The following is a 23,715-nucleotide window of genomic DNA, read 5'->3' as shown; positions in this document are numbered from 1 at the left end:
TATATTGTCTCTATATTTACTTCTAAGAGTTTGTCTATAATTAGTCAATCACTAACTAGTACATTAAAACAATGTCTGGTCAAAAGACATTTGATTACATCAAAACAGACAAGACTTGGTGGTACATTTATTTTAAAAATGTGCACTTGTAAAATATATATTTACACAATTTGAGGCAGAGCAGATCACCTGCTCTATAGCTAAATTCATTCGCTTTTAGTGCATAGGGATCACAATACAGTATTTTACAACAAAAAAAATTATAAAAACCTATGGCAACTTTCACTCTGCATGTTTGGTTCTGATGTCAAATCATTTCACATCCTGTTAAAATTAAATGAAAAAACCTGTAGAAAAACTAACGTGTTTGAAAAAGCCAACACATCACATCACCAATCACGTCTTTGAATGCCTTCATGTCAAAGCTCTGTGCGGGATGATAATCTGAACACGCAAAGCATACCAAACCATAGGAGGTGAGACCAACCGTAAGCTTGACTGCATAAATCAAGGCGAAGGGGAAAAAAAGCTATTCACATTAAGGCGACAGATAGAAGAATTGAGGAATTGTCAGATGAGGAGGAGAGGGAAGAAATAGCAGAGCACTCAGCAGTGTGTGTGCACGAGAGGTCCTTCATGCACGCATGTAACATCAGTATCATTAAACCAAATATGTACATTTCATATGTGCTACTTTGTTGTGCTTGCATGCTTTTTAGGCCTAACCTATAGAATAGGGCTAAATCAGAAATTAGCCTACAAAACAAATATGTTGCTACATACTGTACATGTACTGTAAGCCCCTCCCAAACAGCAAAATGTGTTCCCGGCCTGAATGGGTTAACCACTGTCAACCCGGGCAGCCCTATCTTTGGCATGCCATTATAGAGCAGAAAAAAAGTGAATACAGCAGCACAAAATAGCAGATGTACAAGCTCCTTCGCATGGCTTGTAGATGGGCTATTTTGGCTGTGCGACAGTCGTAAGACTAAGCATAAATTAGGGCTCAAGAGGTTGATAAAGCAGGGGTCTTCAACGTTTTCAGGCCAAGGACCCCTTAGCTGAGGGTGATGAAGCAGGGACCCCCTCTACGATATTGTATAAATGTTTGATGCAGATTTTCATCGATTTCATTCATAGATTCATAGTTAATCAAAATATGTTTGACAGCACTGTCATCAGTCTGTTGGATTCTTGTTAATGTGTACTTTCAGACATTTAACCACTCAAATCGTCGATATTTAGTTAACTTGAACTTTTACTATGTACTTGGTCTGCTCTGTATTACCTCTACGCCAAACCTATTTGCCGAAAATAGCCGATCTGTTGAGAGCTTGTAGATCCGTTCTCCTCAGAATAGGGATGCGAGGGTTCAAGTTGTTAATCTAAAAGAATTATCCTATCACACAAAGATTTGGCGGCCCCCCTACAGTAACTCTGAGGACCCCCTAGGGGTCCCGGACCCCCTGTTGAAGACCACTGTGTTAAAGCATGCTGCAGAACGGAGCGCTAAAGGCGCCAGAGCAAAACATTTATTTACATTTCATTATTAAAACAAAAAACCCACAAAGTCTCAACACCTTAAAATTGCATTGGACGTTAAAACAAATGTGTTTTGCGAATGCAAAGAGTCTGTCATCCATGACAGACTCTTTGCATGAATGATGCGGATGAGAGCTCGCTGCGGAGAGCAGTCCTTGAATGTAACAACGAGATACGTTGCTCGTCGTCCCATGTCCCATGCTGTCATTTTGTGTCATTTTGTCGGGCCGTTTCCCTCCATCCATAGCCTACTACACACCCGTCTTTTCTTTGATCCAGCCGGTGAACTTGGTGACCGTTGTGTAGATGCCGGGCTTGTTCCGCCGGGCGCAGCCGTCTCCCCAGCTCACCACTCCAGCCAAGAACATACGACCACCGGAGCCGGGGCTGGACAGAGGACCACCAGAATCCCCCTGGTAGAAACATGCACACACAAGGACGTGCAGAGAATGTTAGAGAGGCAGGGGCTGACATTTCTGAAAGGACATTTGGTGGAAATATTGAAAATAGACCTCTAAGCTCAGGGGGTCAGCTATTTTTGGTGGGTTATACCACTCTGAACTAAGCATAAATCAAGTCAATACAAGAGATGTGGCGTAACGGCATGTATTTCTAACCCTAACATAAGATGCTACATTCAAGTTCAGGAGAGGCAAGGCAATTCTCTTGAATGCGGCCTTCAGTTATTGAATGGGAAATGGGTTATAATTTGCATTCCTTTTACCATAGTAAAAACTGCATTCATGGTCTGGAGAGGGCACTTTTTACACACAAGTAAAAGGGCAGGGGAACGAGCTCAATATAAATATAATATATAATAATGTAATATAATATATAGTGGCTACTGCTGTTCACTGAAGCGCTGCATCAATGCAGCTGCTAGGTTAGTGCAGCATCATGTTGGTTTTTCATACCAAAATACCTTACTTGGATAGCAATAATAGTTAGTTATGTACAATTTTTTTTTAGTTTTCATCACCCTCTGGTGGACAGATTTGTGACTTACATACATTAAGGTACAGTACAGTACATAGAGACGGACTTATGTGGTTCAAATAATACATTGGAAGAACAGCTTGTAGATCGTCTATTTTTTTATATGCAACACTAGGGCAAGACAGCGTGTAAATTAAGCTAAACGGTTTTCGGGGGGACAGACTAACCTGACAGGCGTCCACGCCTCCACTCAGCACTCCAGCACACAGCATCCGGGAGGTGAGCTGACCGTTCATGAGGCGGTCACACACCGTGCTGTTGATGATGCGGACCTGGGCTTTCTGCAGCACCTGCGCTGCGTAACCTGCATAAGGATGGATGGGACGATATGAACACTTATTGTCACCATTATTGTCACCAAAGAAGTAGCTATTTACGATATTGTCCCGATAATCAAAATATCCCCAACATCCATTATCTTGGGACAGAACATTTGCCAAAAAATAGTAGATCTACAAGCTCACGTAGATCGGCTAGACTTGGTAGATAGTGAGAAAAAAAGACTGACATGACTAGATCAGTGGTTCTCAAAGTGGATTCCAGGGGGACTCTGGGTTCCTTTGGGGGGGGGGGGTCTAAATTGACCCTGACAAGTCTGTAACTCTGACCGTATCCAAATGGACCGGTTAGGGTTAATTTGGTTCCATTTGTATACTGTCAGAGTTAAAGAGGAGGTGCCATAGTTTTGTACTTCTGCTTTTCATGTGTCTACATGTATGAAGTTGACTTTGTGAAGTTGTACTTCATTAGACCCCCTGGTGTGGTTGTTATGAGCAATTATGTATTCCCTTTGTATTTGGGGTTTCTTCCTGGAGGCTGACACCTTGTGGGTCAAAAGTGCCGATCCAAAAACAGTGATTAAATGACATCATATAATCATCCCCTCCCCTTTTACCATTCACCCAACGCTGTGGGTGTGGCTAACTTCAGCTGGGTCACCACCACCCACCTGACAACCAGTCATACTTAATGAACTGGTGGGTGTGGCCACCTAATAACCTAATTTGAACTCTTTCTGTACTGTACACTTTTTTGGAAAAAATCTTCCTCCTAATATCTGATAATCATGTTTTAGGGGGGAAATCATGGCACTGCAACTTTAAGGGAAGACCTTGAAATGTAAAAGTTTGAGAACCACGACTGGACTATATCGACTCACCGCCCTCGCGAGTGGCGCCCCAGCCGGTGATCCACACGGTCTTGGCGGGGGGGAAGACGTGCTGCGGCGAGGGCATGCAGATGGGCTGGATGTAGTCGCTGTAGGGGACGGGGCTGTCCAGCTCCATCAGGGCGATGTCGTTGTCGAAGGTGTGGGGGTTGTAGTACGGGTGGGAGATGACCTGCTTGAGCTTCCTCTTCACCACGTCTGAGCCGATGTTCTTCTGGATGTGAAGGCCCAGGAAGGCCTCCCACGTGGCTGGCCGGGAGAACCTGGGGAGAAGACAAGGCAACAGAAAATACGTTCTTGACAACATTTTGGTGGAACTCTTTCAGTAGTCTGGTGTGGCCAGACTGTTGCCTCCAGGGCAGGAATTTCCATGCCCGCTTGCCCCTCAGTTTGGCCTTGTGCCCCTCAAACTAATGGCATGACCTGAGGCCACAGTGGCCTTAATGCCCCAGCTGACTGCACCACTTCCTCCTCTGTCTCTATCTTGTCAATATGTAGACATTTCTTGTCATGTAAACACCAGTGTCTTTTGTTGATATTCTGAAATCTCAACTCCCGAGTCCCCATCTTTAAACCAATCCAGTGAGCGCAGGGCTGAGTGAGCATGGATCAGATCGTAAATACTATCATTTATCTATTTCACTGCAGATTAGGTTATCATCCCTAACCCTTAAATTCAACAAATTCTTTCAATGAACTAAAATCTTGTTCATTTATTTGATGGCCTTCCTGCCCTGGCATTTGGCCTTTGTGCCCTTAAAAAAAACAGAAAAGAAAAAAATCAAATGCTTCCAGAAGCTCTGATCATGAGCAAGCGATAAAACGGATGTGAAACCTCTTCCCCACTTCCGTTTAGACTTTACAGTTGCACACATTTACCCTAATGTAAATCAAATGCATATCTAATAGCTTGCTCATACCGCGGCATGAAGTCACGCACTACGACATTTCTGTATTATAAATCCTTGTTTTGAATGGTCTCGTGTAATATTGTAATATTTTGAGATAGAAATTCAAAAAGGTTTTGAATATTTCCACTGCATGCACAATGTATCTAGAATAATATATAAAAAAGAAAAACATATATTACAGAGGAAAATGAACCTTTACACAACAATATTACTAGACACGATTGGAAGAAGTCGACCCACTTGTTCTGGTTGTCGTCCTGCACACAGTGAGCGGCGGTGACCAGCCAGGTGGGGCTGATGATGGAGGCTCCACACACGTGTCCGTAGCGCTGGGTCTGCAGGCTGACCTGCCAGGGGAACTCCCCCTCCTCCGCGTCCTGGCCGCCCACGATGCGCGACGTCTTGAACCGGCGCCTCCCACAATCTGAAAAACAAGACAAGACGCACAGGGTCATCCACGTGTCCGTACACAGACAAATATGTCCCCTGGTAAGACTTGTCCTTGTCCGTCGCAAATTGTTATAATCTTTCTTTTTTTACATAACATTATAATGTTCTTATTTGATCATGTCAGACTCCAGGTTATCTTCAGATTATGCATGACACTGATTTACTATGACATTAGGTAAACGGTAAACTGTTGGCCTTTATTGACAGGACAGTAAGACTGACAGGCAACAGGGACAGAGATGGGAATCGAACCAATATCTTTGGGACCTAAAAAAAAAAAAAAAAAGAGTTAAATGTCCATTTGAACACAACACCGAGAAACTGCATAGTAGAACAACGTACCACAGTTGGCCTCGTCTGATTTGTCCTCACAGTCCTCAACCCCGTCACACTCAGGGTTCTCCTTGTTGATGCACTTGTTGTTTTTACATTTGTAGGTGATGTCAGTGCATGTGATGCCCTTTGCCCCTGCATGGGGAGAAGAAGAAGAGACAACCATCAAATCCCCAAACCCATGAAACACATGCTCGCGCCAAAGGAGAAAGCTGCTCCCTAGCTTTCTCCTTGCTGCCAGGTCATCGGAATCGGGATTCGACCCTGTGACACACTGCGGCAGTGGCTCAGGGGTAGAGAAACCGTCATTAAAACACGGAGGGTTCCTGAAGGGTTCCCAGTTCGATCCCAGGCTAACTCAGAGTTAGTGTCGAAGAGTCCTTGAGCAAGACTTTGAACCCCTAGTTGCTCCCGGTGAGCAGGTTGGTGCCTTGGATGGTTTCCTCTGCCATCGGTGTATGAATGTGTGTGAATGGGTGAATGTAATGCTCAATCTCTGTAAAGCGCCCTATTACTTTGAATGGTGTCCACGTGCCCTATAGGCAAAACATTTCAAAATGTGTAAAGCTTGAACATGAGATTACGAACATTTTTGAAAGCATAAAAATGGGTGAGTGATAGATCTGCTATCTTTTTAAAAGCGAACATTTGTAACTCAAATATTTGCTTCTGGGTGGTCCCTGGAACAACATATTTTTAGATGGGGGTCCACGGCAAAATACATGTAATTTTGGGGGTCCTTGACATGAAAAAGTTTGAGAACCACTGATTTAGAAGAAGGATTTAGAAGACATTTATAGAATCGGGTAAAAAATATTCAAAGACAAACGACACAAACGTTCAAGATTTTTTTAAAATAGATCTACAAGCTTGCAGCGCAGCACTCAGTGCCGGGCCGTGAGCTTGTATATCTGCTATATTTTAATAGTTAAAGCATAAAATAATGGTTAAAGTGGTTCAAATCTAAAGTGACACAGATTTGTGTTCAGGTCTAAATGGATTTTAAGTTTCCACAGTGAAGCCGGAGAGAGAAAGCTCACCTGTACTGCAGCTCATCTCATCAGTGTTGTCCCCACAATCATTATTGCCATCGCAGCGCTTCTTGGCAGACACACATTTGTTGTTACTGCACGCCACCTCTCCGGACTGGCACGACGTCCCTACAGGAACACAACCAGAGGAATGGGTGTGTGAGCCTCCCTGTCTGTGTTGTGATTCAGTCATCTTAACCCAGGGTTTCAAGGTCTCCCCTTAACAACTGACAGTGTACAAATGGAACCAAATGGACCCGTTAGGGTTCATTTGGTTCCATTTGTACACTGTCAGAGTTACAGACTTGTATGGGTCAATTTAGACCCCCCTAAAGGAACCCACAGAGTCCCTGGAATCCACTCTGTCTGGTCTAAGTATACAACTGTGTATATAAGGTTCAAGTGGTTCATTCCTTACCGCAGTTCACTTCGTCTGTGCCGTCACCACAGTCATTGACTCCGTCACACTGCCAGAACATGGGCTTGCACAGTCCGTTCTTACACTGGATGTCAGTCGACTTGCAAGCTAGAAACACAACATACTGTATTGTGTATATGTACAAATAACAATATAATGTATGTCTGTAGCATCTTTCATGCATAGCAGGAGCTTGCAGTGCTGTACAAAGCAGGTGAGAATGCTACAATCCGTAGGTTTTGTCCTGTCTGACTGTAAACACTCAGGATTCAAAACCGTGTAGGAAACCATAACATCTAACGTATCCCTCGTCCAAGAGGGATACGTGACGGCGGGGCAAACAAAACAAAGCCGCTGGGACTTACTGCATTTCAGCTCGTCACTCATGTCTCCGCAGTCGTTCCAGCCGTCACACTTGAGGTTGAGCTTAATGCAGCGCTTGTTCTTGCACTGGAACTGTTTGGGGCAGGCTGTGGACACAGAGAGGTCAATGGAGGTCAACCGAGCAGAGGCTTTTTGTTTTGAGCTTTTAACGCTAGGGAGGTTGACTGAGCACAGACACCTCTACCACTTTCAACAAAGAATATTAACCCTGTTGTCCCTATTTGTCCCCATGGCATTATAGGAAAAGATATAGAAAAGACAGAAAAAGACAGTAAATCTGAATAATGATGCAATGTGTTGTGAACTTTAGATCAGCTATTCGTCGTCATATGACGAAGTTCACGGGACTTGGGTCATGAAAACAACAACAAAGAAACCTAGGGCATTCACGAATAGTGATTTTTTGTATTCAAATGATTCAACCTCAAAGTATTCGAATAGTCGAATATTCTACAGGACTGTCAAACTGTCAAATATTAAGTAAGCAAGACAAATTCATCCACCAGGGGCATTGACAACTCATTCTTATGACTTCCTATCTAGCCAATTGCAAGCTTTATACACTATATATTATTTAAAGAGAAAACAAAAAAAAGAAAAAAAAAAGAAAGAGAATATTCTACTTCGGTGAACAACGTCGAATAGTGACTTTCATATTCGAATATAAGAATATTTGGTGAATGCCCTAATTTACAGTATGTCTCTAAACTGACCAAACAGATCCACTTAAACTATCCAATTTTATTTTATCAACAAATAATATTGCGTGGCAGAGGGTGGATAGGTATTGTGATGATTTGAAATGACATAAATGGCTCCAAAGAAACCATCATCCTCATCATCACCAACCACTAGTAGTACCATTATCACGGTAGAGAAGGTAGAGACGGTTTCCCACACTTACGGTCCTTGGAGTCGATGGCCAGGTAGCTGGCGGTGAAGCCTCGGTCCACGTAGGACGCATCGGAGTAGAACAGCACGCGGATCTCGTTGGTGTCACTGGTCTCTGTCACCGTGCCATCTGGCTGCTCCCCGCACACCCTGAGGACACGCAACACCCAGACATGTTAACACATAGGACGCCAACGCCATCTAGTGGTTAGGATATACAGTGCCACCACTGACTTGCGCTTTATTCTGAAGAGCCCCGGAAGCTCTGTGCGTGAGCACGTGTGTGTACACTGTCGATCATGGAAGGTGATCTGTTTGTTTACAAACGGTCGCGAAACTAAAATCCTAACCGCGGCCGAGTCGTCGCCGTGAAAACGAGCGGATCTCGGCCTCCTCTGCGTTATTTGCACCTTATTCACAGATAAAGCCGTTTTTATGTTTCAGCATAGAATAGGAGTCAATGGAAAATGGAGGCTGCGTGATGCAGGCGGCCGAGTTGCATGATGGGATATGTAGTGTTTTTGTTCACCAGCCGCTACAGTAGGTTCTGCTTACCTGGTAACCATGGTAACCAGGTAAGACGTCCCCAGACGTCTCCCAAGTGAGTTGGCGAGCTTCCCAGCTTACCTTTTAAGACTCCTGTAGACGTTTTAGGCTAAATTTAGCAGTCAATGTGTTAAAAAAGGTGCTGCAAGTGATATTTCCTGATTTAAACAAAACATTTATTGTTCATAACGGGCGAGGCACAACATGCAGCACAAGACAGGTCCCGGTGGAGGCGGATCGTCCAAGCCTTAGGTCTCACTTGGGACGAATAGGATTAAGTATAAGTAACTAAGTTGTTTTCCAGTCTCTATACTGCCTTCCCTTGGCCAGCCGGGGCGCCTGATGGAGGGGAAAGGAACTGGTTGGAATAATGTGTTCCTGCCACACGCTACGTCCAACCGGGGGAGGCTTCCCCCTGTCAGGCGACATGCTCACTCCTCATGCACTGAAGTTCGGGGCTCTCCCCAGGTTGGCAGATAGCCTAGTTCCAGACCCTGAATCGCTAGCCACACCCCTTTAAATTTTTATTTTGGCGATTCAGGGGTCTAGAATTCCTCTCATTGAAGAGGCCTTCCTCGTTCGAAAATCCGTACGGCGAATCAGTGTCGTGAATCAGCGTCTTGTGATCAGCGTGGGTGGGGGTTTCCCAGAACTCATGTGCGTTTCCAAGTAAACCATGCCGCCCATGGCGCCGCCGCCGTACCGCGCATCGCGTCGCGGTAAAATGCGGTAAATTGGGGTAAAATGTGATTGTATCGATCTCGCTATGAAACACCAGTAGCAGGCATGTTATGTTGTGTTTGATTCCTAGTTCGTAGTGCTCCTATTCTGCCTGTTTCTTTGGTTAGCAAGTAGCACTAGCAAGCAACAGGCTAGCCACTAGCCAGCCACACATAACAACACTACGTCATGTGTTTGTCAGACAGTGAACCAATCGCAGAAGACTGCCTCTTTGGCAACGCCCATCCCAGCAATCACCCTGGGCGGGAGCGACCTCAGACTGAATAATGAAGTGAAACGAAATGTCAATTCAGGCTGAGTGTCAGGCTAGGTTGGCAGAGGGAGGGAAGAGCCCAGGATTACAACTCAGGCAATTGGCACTGGGTGAAAAATGGGTTACAAAATTGTGGGATGAAAAATAAAAGTTTTCCAGTGCCAATTTTGTGTGCTCATTTAAATGTTTCACTTCCAATTTAACTCACTTATGCTGAATAGTCCTTTATGAGTTTTCCCTCCTGATTGGACGTATTTTCTGTTGACTGAAGAGCTCTGTACTAGAAATCTTGACATGCAGTGAAAATGTACATCCCACTTTAAAGCACGTGGCGTTTCCGAGCCGTCATCTTACAGCTATTGACTGACCTCTTCCCGTTAATCTCCACATAGTCCTTGGCACAGTTGGCACCGACTCTGTTGTCTTGTCCTGGCTCAGACAACAGGAACTTGTTGAAAGTCACTTTCACCGATTTACCGTTAGGGACCTGCAAGGGAGAAACACATACAGAGACTTAAGCCACGTTTACACTGTCTTATACAGTAAGTAAGTAACGATCAGAACAGACCTACACGCCTAAGGGCGAGGTCGCGCAATGTATTGGCAATGCCTAGACCAGTAGGCCTAGTTGGCCGTCTAAACCAAAGGGATATTTTATTTTGTCGTGTTCTCTAGAGACCGTTGTGGTCTAAAACAGGGCCTTAATGACATGGAAATGGTTTGTCGTCGCTGTTTAGCATTAGTCACATAAGTTACAGTACACACACAAAAACCATTATGGGCATTCGAATAGGGCATCAAAACAATTGTGCAAATAAAACTTTGAAACTTGTTTGCATCAATGTTCTGTTGTGGTTAAGTGACAATACATCTGAGGAGCAGCACAAGACAGCATGATAACAAGAATAGCGGTGGCGTTGTGCATGTGTAGTATATGGTGATCTATCACAGCGCCAACATCTCACCTTGATAGTCCATTCACAGAAGGTTCTGGGCGGGTAGTAATTTGGGAAGTTGGGGGATGTGAAATCACCCTTTTCTCCCATCAGCTGGCCCCCACATGTCATTTCTAGAACAATGATGGAAGAAAAAGTCACGTTGGGGTGAAATATTTCTTAAAACACTTCCTAGGTTCCCTACCTACATAAAAGCACAAATGTCAATAAATAAATGATAATAAAGTAATTAACCCATTTAGACCTGGGACACATTATTACTTTAACCATTATTTTCTGTTTTAACTATTAAAAAATAGCAGATGTACAAGCTCACAGTGCGGCACTCGGTACCGCGCTGTGAGCTTCTAGATCTGCTATTTTTGCGAGATCGTGTAAATCTTTCAATATTTTTACCCAATTCTATAAGTGTCTTCTAATCTAAATCCTTCTAATGTTTTTTGTTTTGTTTTTGTAAAAAAAAAAAAAAAAAAGTTTCTATGTCAGTGGTGCTCAAACCTTTTCATGTGAAGGACCCCCAAAATGATATGTATTTGGCCTTGGACGCCCATCTCAGAATATTTAGTTACAGGGACCCCCCAGAAGCAAAGTTTGAGTTCCAAATGTTCGCTTGAAAAAAATACATATATTCAAAAGATTTACACAAATCTTCAAGATCTACACGATCTACAAGCTGTGAGCTGTGAGCTTGTAGATCTGCCATTTTTCAATAGCTAAAAGTATCAAATAATAGTAAATACGTAAATAAATAGGGAGAGACGAGCTGGAGTCCAACCAACCTTTGCTCCCTCGGGGGATCTGTGAGACCTGAGCGCGGAAGCCGGGGTAGTTGGTGGTGTTATCTGTCACCAATGTCACCAGCATGACGTTACTGGAGGACAGGAAGGTGAGGGGAGCCAGCGGGGAGAAGAAGCCACAGATCCTGTTGGAAAAAAAATCGGGTTGAAACAATTCATTGCATTGTAGGGATCGATGGGACGATAAGGAATATTATCGTTTATCGCTATAAGAAACACTCACGATAATCGTATTGTGGAGATTTAATTTATCGTGAAATCGTCCTCCGTCATGCACTGGTCTGATCAGTCTGGCCAGTGATGTATATCGGACCAGTTACCCATATATGGAGACCCCTGGTAACCATATATGGTATATGTACTGTATGTACAGTATATGTATTGTATATGGAGATATGCTGATCAATTCACCTTTTATTTGCCAAGCTGCATATTCGGTACCACTTTAAACCCTCTATTGTTGAAATGTCCTTATAATATACTTGAAGTTGGTAATCATCTTTTCACTCTCAACCAAATCTCTTTGCCAAAAAATAGCTGATCTACAAGCTCGCGACGAGTCGTGAGCTTGTAGATCTGTATTTTTTGGCAATCGTTCCGCCCCAGGATAATGGATGTTGATGGATTTTGATTATCGCAATTTTATCGTAAATCATGATTTCTTTGGTCACAATAATCGTGATATGAAATGTTCACATCGTCCCATCCCTATTGCCTTGTAATACATCTATGTTGTTACAGTACATAAAATAACTTCTATTTCATGTTTCTCCTATATTGTGCTTTGTCATGTTGGACAGTTCTCCCAGTAGCCATGAATCAAATACATCTCAATGTATCTAATCTGACCAGCAGAGGGCATAGGACCTCCTTTCTATACTTCTGCTGTAAAATTCACACTTGTTTTAGAATTGTACCCACAATAAACATTTCTAGACGGATGCATCTCAGTATATTGTTGATAATGTTGACTCAGACCTTTGCAAATTGTACTGTTTGGCTTCAACAATAATAGTAATAATAATAAGGTATACATAATTCATTTGAAAATGGTTCGAGCTAAATCTCATATTCATGAATCCAAATGTAGTCATTCTAACCCTTCTTTTATTGTGTTAGAAATTGAAGCCAAGCAGTAGATCAAAACAATGTCTAACTTAAAAAATAAGAAAACTGCAAGAACTGTCCTTTTATGTTCTGGCTGGTCTTAAATGTTTGCATCAATGACTTCTTACTTTGTATTGTCTGTTATCATTAAATATTATTATTTGTATAACAAAAAATACACAGAAAAAATCTGCTTTAAGTAAACCCCAGAAAACGATGGTTTAGTGATGACAAGTGATGAGTCATCACTTTTCACAGTTTTGTAGGCGTTTTCTGGGGCCATTTATAGCCCAAGGAATGTTTTTTGTGCAAAACAAATGCTTGCAATGGATTCAGAATCATGACAAACCCCTAGTTAGATCCCTCACATCCTACTTAAAGCAGATTTTTTTCGGGGTATTTTCCTCCTGTATAGAAAGTCAATGGATGCCCCGCTGTGGCGACCCCGAAGGTCGTCGGCTCGGGTGCCCTAGATAAATCATTAGAGCATGCCGCAGGGCTACATCTGTGCAAAATTTGGCACTTTTAGACTGATTTGCACGAAATGAGCATTGTCTCCCCTTAAGGCTAATAAAGATGCCATGGGATGCACAGGTCACGGCAAGGCACACAAGTGTTCAAAAAAAGCTAATGGTCTACTTCTGTGCAAGCAAGAAAGACAGGGGCTAAAGTGCCAAAGACTCACTCATCCATGACATTCTTCTCCATGGCCACCAGCGAGTCGTAGAGCTTGACAAAGTCCTTCTTGCAGTCCTCCTCCAGGTTGAAGGTTTCAAACTTCAGCTTGATCACGTGTCCGGTGTCCGCTCTGATCTGCCACTGGGTGAACATGTTGGGTTCGTACGGCCTGTGGGGAAAGCCCTCTGACTGGATGGTTCCTATGAGGTTATTCTGGGTGTGCTCCGTGAATCTGTACTGTCCTGGAGAGGACATAAGAGGAAGAGAGGGACCGCGCTGAATTATAAACAAAAAGACAAGCTCTCCTCTGTCCAGTGTCGATTTCGTCGACTAAAACCATGACGAAAATGTTTGTCGACAGTTTTTTTCACTGACGAAAACAACATTAAAACGAAATAAAAACTAAGCTGTGGTGACCAAAACTAAAACTAAATACAGTATATTGACAAGTCAATTTCGTCAACAAAATAAAAACTAGACAAAAACGTTAGGGAGGGACTAGTGGAGAAGAGTCATTTTATGTTTGGTTGCTCTCAGGTGTTGCGTGCTGAAAATAGCAGATCTACAAGCTCACAACACGTCACGGTGCGACGCGTTGTGAGCTTGTAGATCGGCTATTTTCAGCACGCAAAACAAGTGTAAAATCAGTCATTACGATGCCATCAAGGCCTGCCAAAATACATTTCAGTTGACTAAATCAACTCTAGATTTGGTCGCCTAAAATCTTATGATATTTAGTCGACTAAAATTAGACTAAAACTAAAACTTTTCAGGTGACTAAATTTTGACTGAAACTAAATGACATTTTATTCAAAAGACTAAAACTAAATCAAAATGTGTTGTCAAAACAACACTGCCTCTGTCCCCCAAACCTCCTGTGGGAAAGCAATGGAGCCTCTGGACAACTAAGTATTTAGTAACTAGTGGTTACTGCTAAATGATTGATAGTAGGACCCAAAAGTACTGTCAGTAAGGACAAGTATTTTACAATATAGATTGAAGCCTGAAACCTTGAATACATAGAGATTTTTTATTTTTTTTGGTCGTATTCCTAAGCCAATAATTTGATGACTGGCGGAGTCTCCGGCAGGAGACTTGCAGAGTCACTCCGGTCTAGAAGAGAATTGATCTGTGTGTGTGTCCACAACTAATCTCTCAAAACACTGGGCACATCATCATTTCTTGTACACATTGCCAGCAGGCCACGGAAGTAAAGGCCCTGAATATTTTTTTTCAGACAGCCTACGGTTTATATTTCTTCTGCGAATGCTTTTCAGATAGTGTGAACATTCTTTTTCACATTTTGTGAATATAACATTCTATATCCACCATCCTGCCGCCCCTCCATATTTGGACAATATATGATATCATGAGAGCTTTACACAGTCTTGTTTTATTCAGATACATACAGGGGAGAGAGACAACTAGTAAAATGGCTCGGGTCAGTTTGAACCAGGGGCAGCTGCAAGGACCGTGGCCTTATTTACTTACCACCCATCCCACAATCTTAACTTTCCTATCGTCTCCACTACACCAAAGTCAGTTCTTAAAACGTGTCAGAGATTTCAGCCTGGTTAAAACGGGATGTTTTTTCCCCCCCTCACTGGGCTAGTGTTGGGTCAGTTGACACCTGAATGCATAACTTCGGCCTGAAGCATTCTTGCGTGTAAATGCCACAATTGTTGTTCCTATTCTGTACACAAATCCATGCAGTATATATGTACGGTATATGTCAAGTACTTTTCTTTCTGATTAACATCCTAGTCTTTCTAATGAAGCTGAATCATGTCAAGTTATTATAAACCTCCGTGTTCACCTGTATGAGTTCTGAATTAAATATTGCATAGAATGCATACTAAATAATATATTTCTTTTTTTTAAAGAAAGAGAAGGATGTGATATGTAAAACCAGAAAACTCACTGGCAAATTTTGTGTTGGTCAATCTGGGGTCCAGTTCTGCAAGACAAAAACAACCACAGAAACCATTAATTCAATAATGGTCAATAGTATTACTGTAAAAGGCTAAAATACATTTCTCTCAGGTCATCTGGGAAATGCCTGCTTTCTGAGCATAAAACTGCAGGTCTGCTGCCACTCTTATCTCTTTAAAAAACACAACTAAAGACATTTCTGTTTGCTGCTGCCTTTGATCGAGTTACTTTCTTTTATCTCCCTTTTTTTCTACTGTAATTGCGTCTGTTATTTTTACTTGCATCCTAATATCATTGTAAATGTGTGTTTCCTTTGAAATGTGCTACACAAATAAAATAGCCTTGCCTATATTTAAAAAAAATAGCAGATATACTTTGTGCCAGTCTTTGAATATTTTTACACGATTCTAATAAATGTCTTCTAAACCCTTCTAAGGTTTCTGTCAGTGGTTCTCAAATTTTTTATTTCAAGGACCCCCTTGAATTATATATATTTGGCCACCGACCCCCGTCTCAAAACATCATGCATCAAGGACTCCCCTTCCCCTAGAAGCAAATATTTGAGTTAAAAATGTTCACTTTAAAAAAAGATACATTCAAAGATTTGCACAAAATGTCATGATATTTCAAAAAAAAAAAAAATAGCAGATCTACAAGCTCACAGCGGCGCAGCTATTTTTCAATAGTTAAAGCATAAAATAATTCCAGGTCTCATATTTGACCAATAACAAGCGGTAGGTAGGTATTACATGAGTGAATACAGATAAGAACTTGAGTCTAGAGTCTTACGTGAGGACACCATGTCTTCCAGTTGGAGAGAGTTGGAGGGTCTTTCTTTACTCTTTCGTTCTTTCTCTACCAGCTTGTCCATGTTGGTCATGGCAGAGTCCACCGCGGCCTCTTGGCCTTTGGGTATGTTGAACTCTGACAGGTAGTAGGCAATCACACTGCCTTCACTAGGGACATCACAGGAGATGGAACGTCAGACATACTGTAAAGCTGGTTGCACACTGCTGCGTTTTTCGGGCCGAATATCGGACTGAATTTCGAAGCACGCAAAAAAAAATCAACCTCACGTTATGTCAGTCACGTTTGCACACTGCCGCCCGTTTCGCGCACCACTCGGTCCCTTGCTCTCTCTATCTCTCTCTCTCTCCTTGCCCTGAAAAACGCATTTCGCAACGAAAAACGCAGCAATGTGCAAACCACCTTAAGGCAGTGTTTCTCAACTACTGTGCATGGGGACCTTTGGTGTGCCCCTGAGAAGGGTCAAGTGTGCCGCTTGAAACTGCTTGAAAGCCAGTATTGTATTTATCATTTTAAAAATGATTTAAACTAGCGAAAACAGCCGATCTACAAGCACACAACGCCTCGCGGTGCGAGGCGTTGTGTGCTTGTAGATCTGCTGTTTTCACTACTGTTGTGCGACAGCCTTGTATGATGAAGCAGGGCTTTACTTTGCGAAGAAACGTACACATTTGAAACTTGGAGATACAAGGTTTCTTCCTGACAGTGACGATATTTACACCTCTGTATTATGTTGGCGTGCCCATGGATACTTGGGACATGAAAAGTGTGCCCATGGATACTTGGGACATGAAAAGTGTGCCCATGGATACTTGGGACATGAAAAGTGTGCCCATGCAGAAAAAAGGTTGAGAAACACTGCTGTAAGGCCCTTTTATACTTAGTTGTAATGATGGGTTCATGTGCTGTAATGTCGTTTTTTAAACTTAAAGGACGACTTCACCACGTTTCAACCTATCTTCGTATAATTGGTCCTCACTAATGTTCATGATAAAATAGCACATCCTACTCTGTCTGTGTTTCATAGGAACGCTGTGGGCAGTTCAGAAATCCGTCTGCCAGTGACATCATTGATGGGGAAACCAAGCTAATAGAAACTGCAGGCTTTCCATTCCTGAAAAGTTGCAATATTATAATGGAAGCCAATCTAAATATATATATTTTTTAAATCAGGTTTTTGAACTGCTCCCAGCTCTCCTAAGAGACACAGCAGACCGAGCAGATTTGTCTTTTTTTTGCTATTTTATCTTGAACATTAGTGAGGAGTGAGGACCAATTATATGAAGATACTGTAGGTTGAGTGAAGTCGTCCTTTAATTAACTTAATAACTATTTGATTAACTATAACTGACAGTTGGGTAGAAAATAAACATAACATTTTGCTACATGACTTAATATCTTCACTTAATTTCCCCAACATATCTTTTGGAATTATATGTTATCACAGGTGAAACTAAAATGGACAGGAACTTAAATAGCAAACTACTGCCATCAGTCGATGGTGATCATAGTCTTTCTAAACAATCAGCGCTGACTGGTCATTTTACTTATCTTATTATTATTTATCTTAAATTGGTGCATCCTTAAATCACCGTCATACCTGAAAGCTTGAACCGTAGAGCCCACATAATATTTGGACAACTGTGGTGTCTTGGAGTAGATGGCTTTAAGCTAAGAAAGACGGATGAAAACACAATGAATGAACATTCATTAAACTGTTGTTAACAGGGATGGTCATCACTCTGGGAGCGAGACACTGCAGCGGTCTTGCCTGTGTGTAGGGCTGTCACTCCCGATATGACATTTTACATGACGATTAATTGTCGCTCAAATAATTGCGATTAACAGACATGACACATAACCTAAATATACAGTGAAATTACTGACATATTTGACAACTTTATACTTAAAAAAGAACATTGATAGTGGAAATAGCCGATCTACAAGCTCACAGTGGAAATAGCCGATCTACAAGCTCACAACGCGTTGCAGTCTGACGCGTAGTGAGCTTGTAGATCTGCCATTTCCACTATTTTTTTTAATTGTTTGAAAATACATGAACATTTTTCAACATGGAAATGATTATGACGATTATGACAAAATAATTGCGATTAGACGATAACATGTAATAATTGTGACCGGCCTACCTGTGTGACCACCTGGCGAGCCAGAGCCTTGAACTCCGTGCTCTCTGGCTTCTCGTAGTCGTTGACAAACACCTGGTTGGTGATCCTCATGGAGCCGCTGTACATCTTCTTCACGCGCACGTCTTTACGGACTAGAAGGGTTGCAAAGGCACACAGAGCATAACTTGTGTTATGTTACACTAGTACAAGGGTAACCAACCAGTAGATTATGATCTACTGGTAGATCGCTAAGGCCATCACAGTAGATCAGGGGTTTTCAAAGTGGGTGACGGGGCACCCTGGGGTGCCGCGATGGCAGTCCAAGGGTGCCGCGAAATCATTTGATAATATTTGGAATTTATTTGGGCACTTGAAAAAATATCATTTAGTATCATTTTAAACTTGAAGTACAAAGTTATTTTCAGTCAGTTCTAACCAAAATGGCTATTATCTCAACGTTTTCCTCTCAACATAAAAACTAAAATATCGTCACTGTCGGGCAGAAACCTCGTATCTCCAAGTTTCAAATGTGTACGTCTTTTGGTAGCAAAGCCCTGCTTCATCATACAACAGCCGATCTACAAGCTCACAATGCCTCGAGTCGCGATGCGAGGCTTCCTGAAAACTGTGGGCCAATCAGATCTCAGTAACATTGTGGATTACTCCATAGACAGAGGGGTTCCCTGTGTGTTTTAATTTTCTTTCTCTTTATTCATATTTAGACTGCTAGCCTTAGTTTGTGTGGATGTATGCCAATAGATTGAGCCTGTCATAAATGGCAAAAGCTTGAAAAGGTTGGTTACCACTGCACTAGTACAAGGGGTGTCCAAACTTATTTCAAAGGGGGCCACATTAATAAATGTAAATATTAAAACACCCAAGGGCCGACTACATCTCCTGACAAAATGTACTTTCGGACGATAACAAAGCCACATACATAGGCCTATGCATCGCAATTAGACAATTTTATTAAACTATCATCATTCATCAATATTTAATATCAATGGTCTTATGTCAGGTGTGTGCTCTGAACAAAACACAAATCACTCAGCCTTATTTCACATAACCAAAATACAATAAAATAGCCCCTCAGAATGCGACAACAGGGAACAAGGAATCCTGACAAATCTTACTCTGGGTCTGGGAAAATATTCTTGTTTGACTGTGCTGGCGGGCCGTTTATGATACAATCTACTAATTAATCTGTGGGCCGTATGAAAATCGTCCTCGGGCTGCAATTGGCTCCCGGGCCGCACTTTGGACACAACACAAAGAATGACGTTATCTAGCAGAGAGAATAACAAAGGATAGCAGATAGAACTAGAACTGCACTGTCAAGTACGGCTGTCACAATTATTACATAATCGTCTAATCGTGATTATTTGACATCGTGAATGTTGAAAAATGTCCGAAATAGAGGAAATAGCAGATCTACAAGCTCACAACGCGTCGCGATGCTATTTCCACTATCAAAGTTATTTTTTAAGTAGTAAGTTGTCAAATATGTCAGTAATTTAGGTTATGTGTCATATCTACCATGTACAACTTCAAAGCCTAAAAGCCAAACAAAAATGTAATCATCAACGACAAAAACACAATTAAATCGTTAATCGCCAATTATTTGAGTGACACTTAATCGTCATGTAAAATGTCATATCGTGACAGCCCTACTGTCAAGGTGCCAACTTGAGCCTCAAGCAGAGCGCGCCATGAGGTGCACTCACCACTAGCGTCACCACTGGCATCACCAGGAATGCTGGTCTCTCATTGGCTGTTAATGATGACGTTGCCAAAAATGCTGGTCCCCTGATTGGGCTACGGGCTTAAACACACACAGCTACCTACCTAACCTACCTTCCTACCTACCTACCTACCTACCTACCTACCTACCTACCTACATACACAGCCGAACACAGTACTTGCGCGCACTGCAGGCGCAAGTAATGAATCGGTTTGCTCTGCAGCAAAGTACCCCATGATGCATTGCATGCAGCAACCAGAGATGGATGATTTTGTGGTTTCATCAAGTCATTGTATTTAAAGTTCTGCCACTGTTATGTTTAGACACGGTTTTGGTGGCATTAATGTTTGGGTAAGGATCTGGGAGGGCGGTTAACTAGTGACATATTGTGCTTCATTTGTCTCCACTTGTCGTGCAAAGCATGCTGGGTGCTGCTCTCCCATCCATTAATGCCTACTCCAATAGAGTAGCAGCTGTCTGCTTCCCCAGAACCAGAGATGGCATGCCATTAATCTACCATCTGCTAGGCTAGGAAAGTAGCAGTAGTATCTGATCCAAAAAAACGGATTTAAGAACGGAGTTAAGAACCAAGGATACAAGGCCGTCAGGCCATCATGACCTGACGAAGATGTATTGACATCGAAACATTGTCACTTTTGCCTGTACCCTGTAAAAAATAAAAAAAAAGGCTTAAACAGTCCGTGTTTGCTCCAGTGCCTTCCAAGTTCCTCCTACATATCGTCACTGTCTGGACAAAACCTCTTAACTCAATTTTTGAGGTTTTAGATTTTTTTTTGGCATAAATCTGGGCTATTGAACACCCTTTACATCTGAGTGTTGGTTAAAATAATATTGAACCAATGGAATGTAGTCAAAAGTGCTTGGGACAAAACCTCCTAACTCCACACTTTCTGCCAAACCAGCTAACTCCACCCGATTGGCCCTCTCTTTTTTTCATAAATATGTGCTATTGAACACCCTTTACGTCTGTGTGTTGGTTAAAATAATATTGAACCAATGAAAAGTATTGTAAAAAGCCCTTCGGTCAAAACCTCCTAACTTCACTTGAGCTCATTTTCCCGAAAATGAACATCTTGGAGTTAGGAGGTTTCGGCCCGACAGCAGAGATATTCAAGTCCCGCTCCTGAGATGCACCGGACCAGCCTAAACCAGGCTAGAGGCGCGGTGGACACGCTCTCTCATGCCACGTATGTTATCTTAGCTGAAGGAACAGCCGTAACAGAGCAAAGACAATATTTACATATCATTTGTTATTCTCAAAAGCAATCGTTTCTGTGAAGAGGGCGTTGGGAAATCAGACTTTGACTAGGGGGGAGGAGGACTACTCACAGTGGAAATGCCAGACCAGCAGGCCAGTCATGAGGGCAACGACGGCGGCGAATATCACAAGGCCGATGACAGCCCCGACCCTGCCCGGACCCTTCTTCTTCTCCAACTTCTTGGAGTCGGACGCTGGCAGGAACTGCTCGTTGGTGTCCCAGTCCATGTCCTGGAAGAGAAGAGAACACACAGAACATGAGAGGGTTGAACTCTGACTGTATCTGTGCCCTTTTCAGTACATCGACCCAAGAAAGTTAAACACCAGGATCAACTGGTGGTGTCAGTGTGAAACAGTGGTTCTCAACCTTTTCAGGCCGCAACCCCCCAAATAATCATATTTTAACTGGGGACCCCCCCATCCTGACGAGCACTAAGAGTTGAGGAATTACATTTTGTAACTTTTCTTTGACGATGGTAAGCCAGACTGCATTTTGAATAACACCGTTCTATTGTGAAAATAATAGCAGGTCTACATGCTAGATTGTATATTTTCACAGTTTCTGGCTCTAATATTTGACAATTTGGCCAGTGTTTAATTTGTCATTTTAAAGGTATTGAAAAGTCCTTAAATTGTCACTTTAGAAATGTGCAGATACACTCTATACACTTAAAGTTTCTTGGTTTGTTTACTGTAGAGTGATAAAACAATGTTGCACATTAAGTTAATCATCTGGGGACCCCCGGAAATAATTTGGGGACCCCCCTGGGGGTCCTGACCCACAGGTTGAGAACCACTGGCGTATAAGAAGACATAGGGTCTAGATGAAGATACACAGAAATCACAATGTGGTGTTAGGTGCACTATACAAAAATAATTCAGGTGGCATTGTCAAACTGGCTGCTTGGGGACATGGTCAACATGTCTACCAGTCTATTCATTAAATGGAATTAATTATTATATGGAATTCTTGTTTCTCTTCACTACTTTACTTATAGTATAACAAAGGTGCTTCACAAGAGCAATCATATAACAAAGAGATTCACTGATTTCTGAGTTTCACTTTCACTTCTGCAGGTATTTCCAGGTGGTGCGGACTGTGCTGTGACTAGAGCTGAAGAATAGATGATGTAAAGCTGTCTTGCACATCACACATTATACTGCAATAGCAATATTCATTAAATATTAAATTCTATGCACACCTATCAAACATATAATTTTCCAAATGTCTGTCTGTCTGTCTGTCTGTCTGTCTGAGTGAGTGTCTGTCACAGCGTTTCTCCTCAGTGGCTGGAGCAATTGATCTGAAATCGCATCACCATTAGCATATGAACACACCTGAGATAACGGTGAAGCCCGTTTGTCACTTTCACAAATCATATGCTGTATATTAGCATTTTTCTGGTGTATCTATATCTATTCTGCATCTAGCTTGAGGCATATCTATTCTGCATCTAGCATGAGGCAACATGTTTAACCAGCTCTGTGTGTGTGTGTGTGTGTGTGTGTGTGTGTGTGTGTGTGTGTGTGTGTGTGTGTGTGTGTGTGTGTGTGTGTGTGTGTGTGTGTGTGTGTGTGCAGGCGGGTGGGCGGGCAGGCTGTTACAGATTTTGTCCAAAAATCATGCAGATCGGTACACAGTATCTCTGTAGCCATTAAACGAAACGGGTATTTCTTACATTGATGCTCCTACATATTATCATGCAAGCACCAGTTAAAGTTACTTTCCATCCCTCATATACTGTGTGCACAGTGCACATCCCATCCCACACACTGCACATCATTTCGGAGCTCATATCTTTGAACGGGTAAGGGCTAGTAGCTAATAACTAGCCTGATTTCAGACTCAGCTCACGCTTTACAGTCCACTGAGAGTGGGCGGGGTCTATGGGCTGGAAACCAGGCTAGCTAATAACGACATGGCTCTTGAACCGCAGAAATGCATTCCTCTTCTACAAGATATCAAACAGAACGGTGGCAACTAGGAACAATAATGTTTGTTTCTCTCTTTGACATGCATTGCATTCCGTGGCAACTCAAAACAATGATCTTTGAAGACCGTATGGGAGGAATGCATCTCTAATCTCTTAACAATGTAGATTTCTGTTAGATGAGATAAGGGATAGCAGGGGGGCATGTACTGCATGTGAGTGTGTATTTTAGGAATGTGCCACACACAACGCTTTACTGACCTAAAGTATAGAAGTTTGTCTTTAAACATCTTCCATACAACCATCTTTTACATGGATCAAATTATAAAAAATATAAAAATAAGGAATTTTAAAGCTACAATGCGTGATATGCATCTTTCCTGGGTATTAAACCCAGGTCTCTTCTGCCTGGGAGAGCATTTCTAGTACTTGTGAGTCAAGACGGCACGCTCGCTTGGTCAGAGGAGACCTTAAGCTTTGAGCTTCAGGCAATAGTATCTTATCTGTCAAATAGTACTGTTAAAAAAAAACTCTAAAATAAGGAAGAGTAGGGAAACCATCTCCAAATCACGGCAGATCTGCTAGTCATGTTTTAATAACATACAGTATAAGGATTGTAAAAAAAAAAAATCAGGATTTCAGCTTTGAAGACATCAGGAGACTTAAAGCAAGACAAACAGTAAAGAAATTCAAAACA

At 42.2% G+C, this 23,715-nt stretch overlaps 1 protein-coding gene across 1 annotated transcript in view; it reads right to left on the bottom strand.

The window, feature by feature from the left end:
- Positions 1-215: 215 nt before the first annotated feature.
- The window catches only part of st14a (ST14 transmembrane serine protease matriptase a), a gene marked incomplete at its 5' end in the record, with an annotated part of 31,071 nt that continues 7,571 nt past the window's right edge, over positions 216-23,715 (bottom strand). The window contains 18 exons of the mRNA XM_080732010.1: positions 216-1,955; positions 2,706-2,842; positions 3,698-3,969; positions 4,858-5,041; positions 5,410-5,535; positions 6,447-6,560; positions 6,850-6,957; positions 7,215-7,319; positions 8,138-8,274; positions 10,033-10,151; positions 10,630-10,733; positions 11,400-11,542; positions 13,210-13,444; positions 15,124-15,159; positions 15,924-16,090; positions 17,542-17,612; positions 18,089-18,219; positions 21,159-21,318. Of these exons, the coding sequence (XP_080588136.1) occupies positions 1,794-1,955; positions 2,706-2,842; positions 3,698-3,969; positions 4,858-5,041; positions 5,410-5,535; positions 6,447-6,560; positions 6,850-6,957; positions 7,215-7,319; positions 8,138-8,274; positions 10,033-10,151; positions 10,630-10,733; positions 11,400-11,542; positions 13,210-13,444; positions 15,124-15,159; positions 15,924-16,090; positions 17,542-17,612; positions 18,089-18,219; positions 21,159-21,318 (2,511 nt within the window). The 3' untranslated portion in view covers positions 216-1,793. The remainder of the gene's footprint in view (positions 1,956-2,705; positions 2,843-3,697; positions 3,970-4,857; positions 5,042-5,409; positions 5,536-6,446; positions 6,561-6,849; positions 6,958-7,214; positions 7,320-8,137; positions 8,275-10,032; positions 10,152-10,629; positions 10,734-11,399; positions 11,543-13,209; positions 13,445-15,123; positions 15,160-15,923; positions 16,091-17,541; positions 17,613-18,088; positions 18,220-21,158; positions 21,319-23,715) is intronic.

This window comes from Nannobrachium achirus, assembly GCF_963921795.1.
Source record: "Nannobrachium achirus genome assembly, chromosome: 8".
Lineage (NCBI taxonomy): Eukaryota > Metazoa > Chordata > Actinopteri > Myctophiformes > Myctophidae > Nannobrachium > Nannobrachium achirus.
This window is presented reverse-complemented; position numbering and strand designations above follow the sequence as displayed.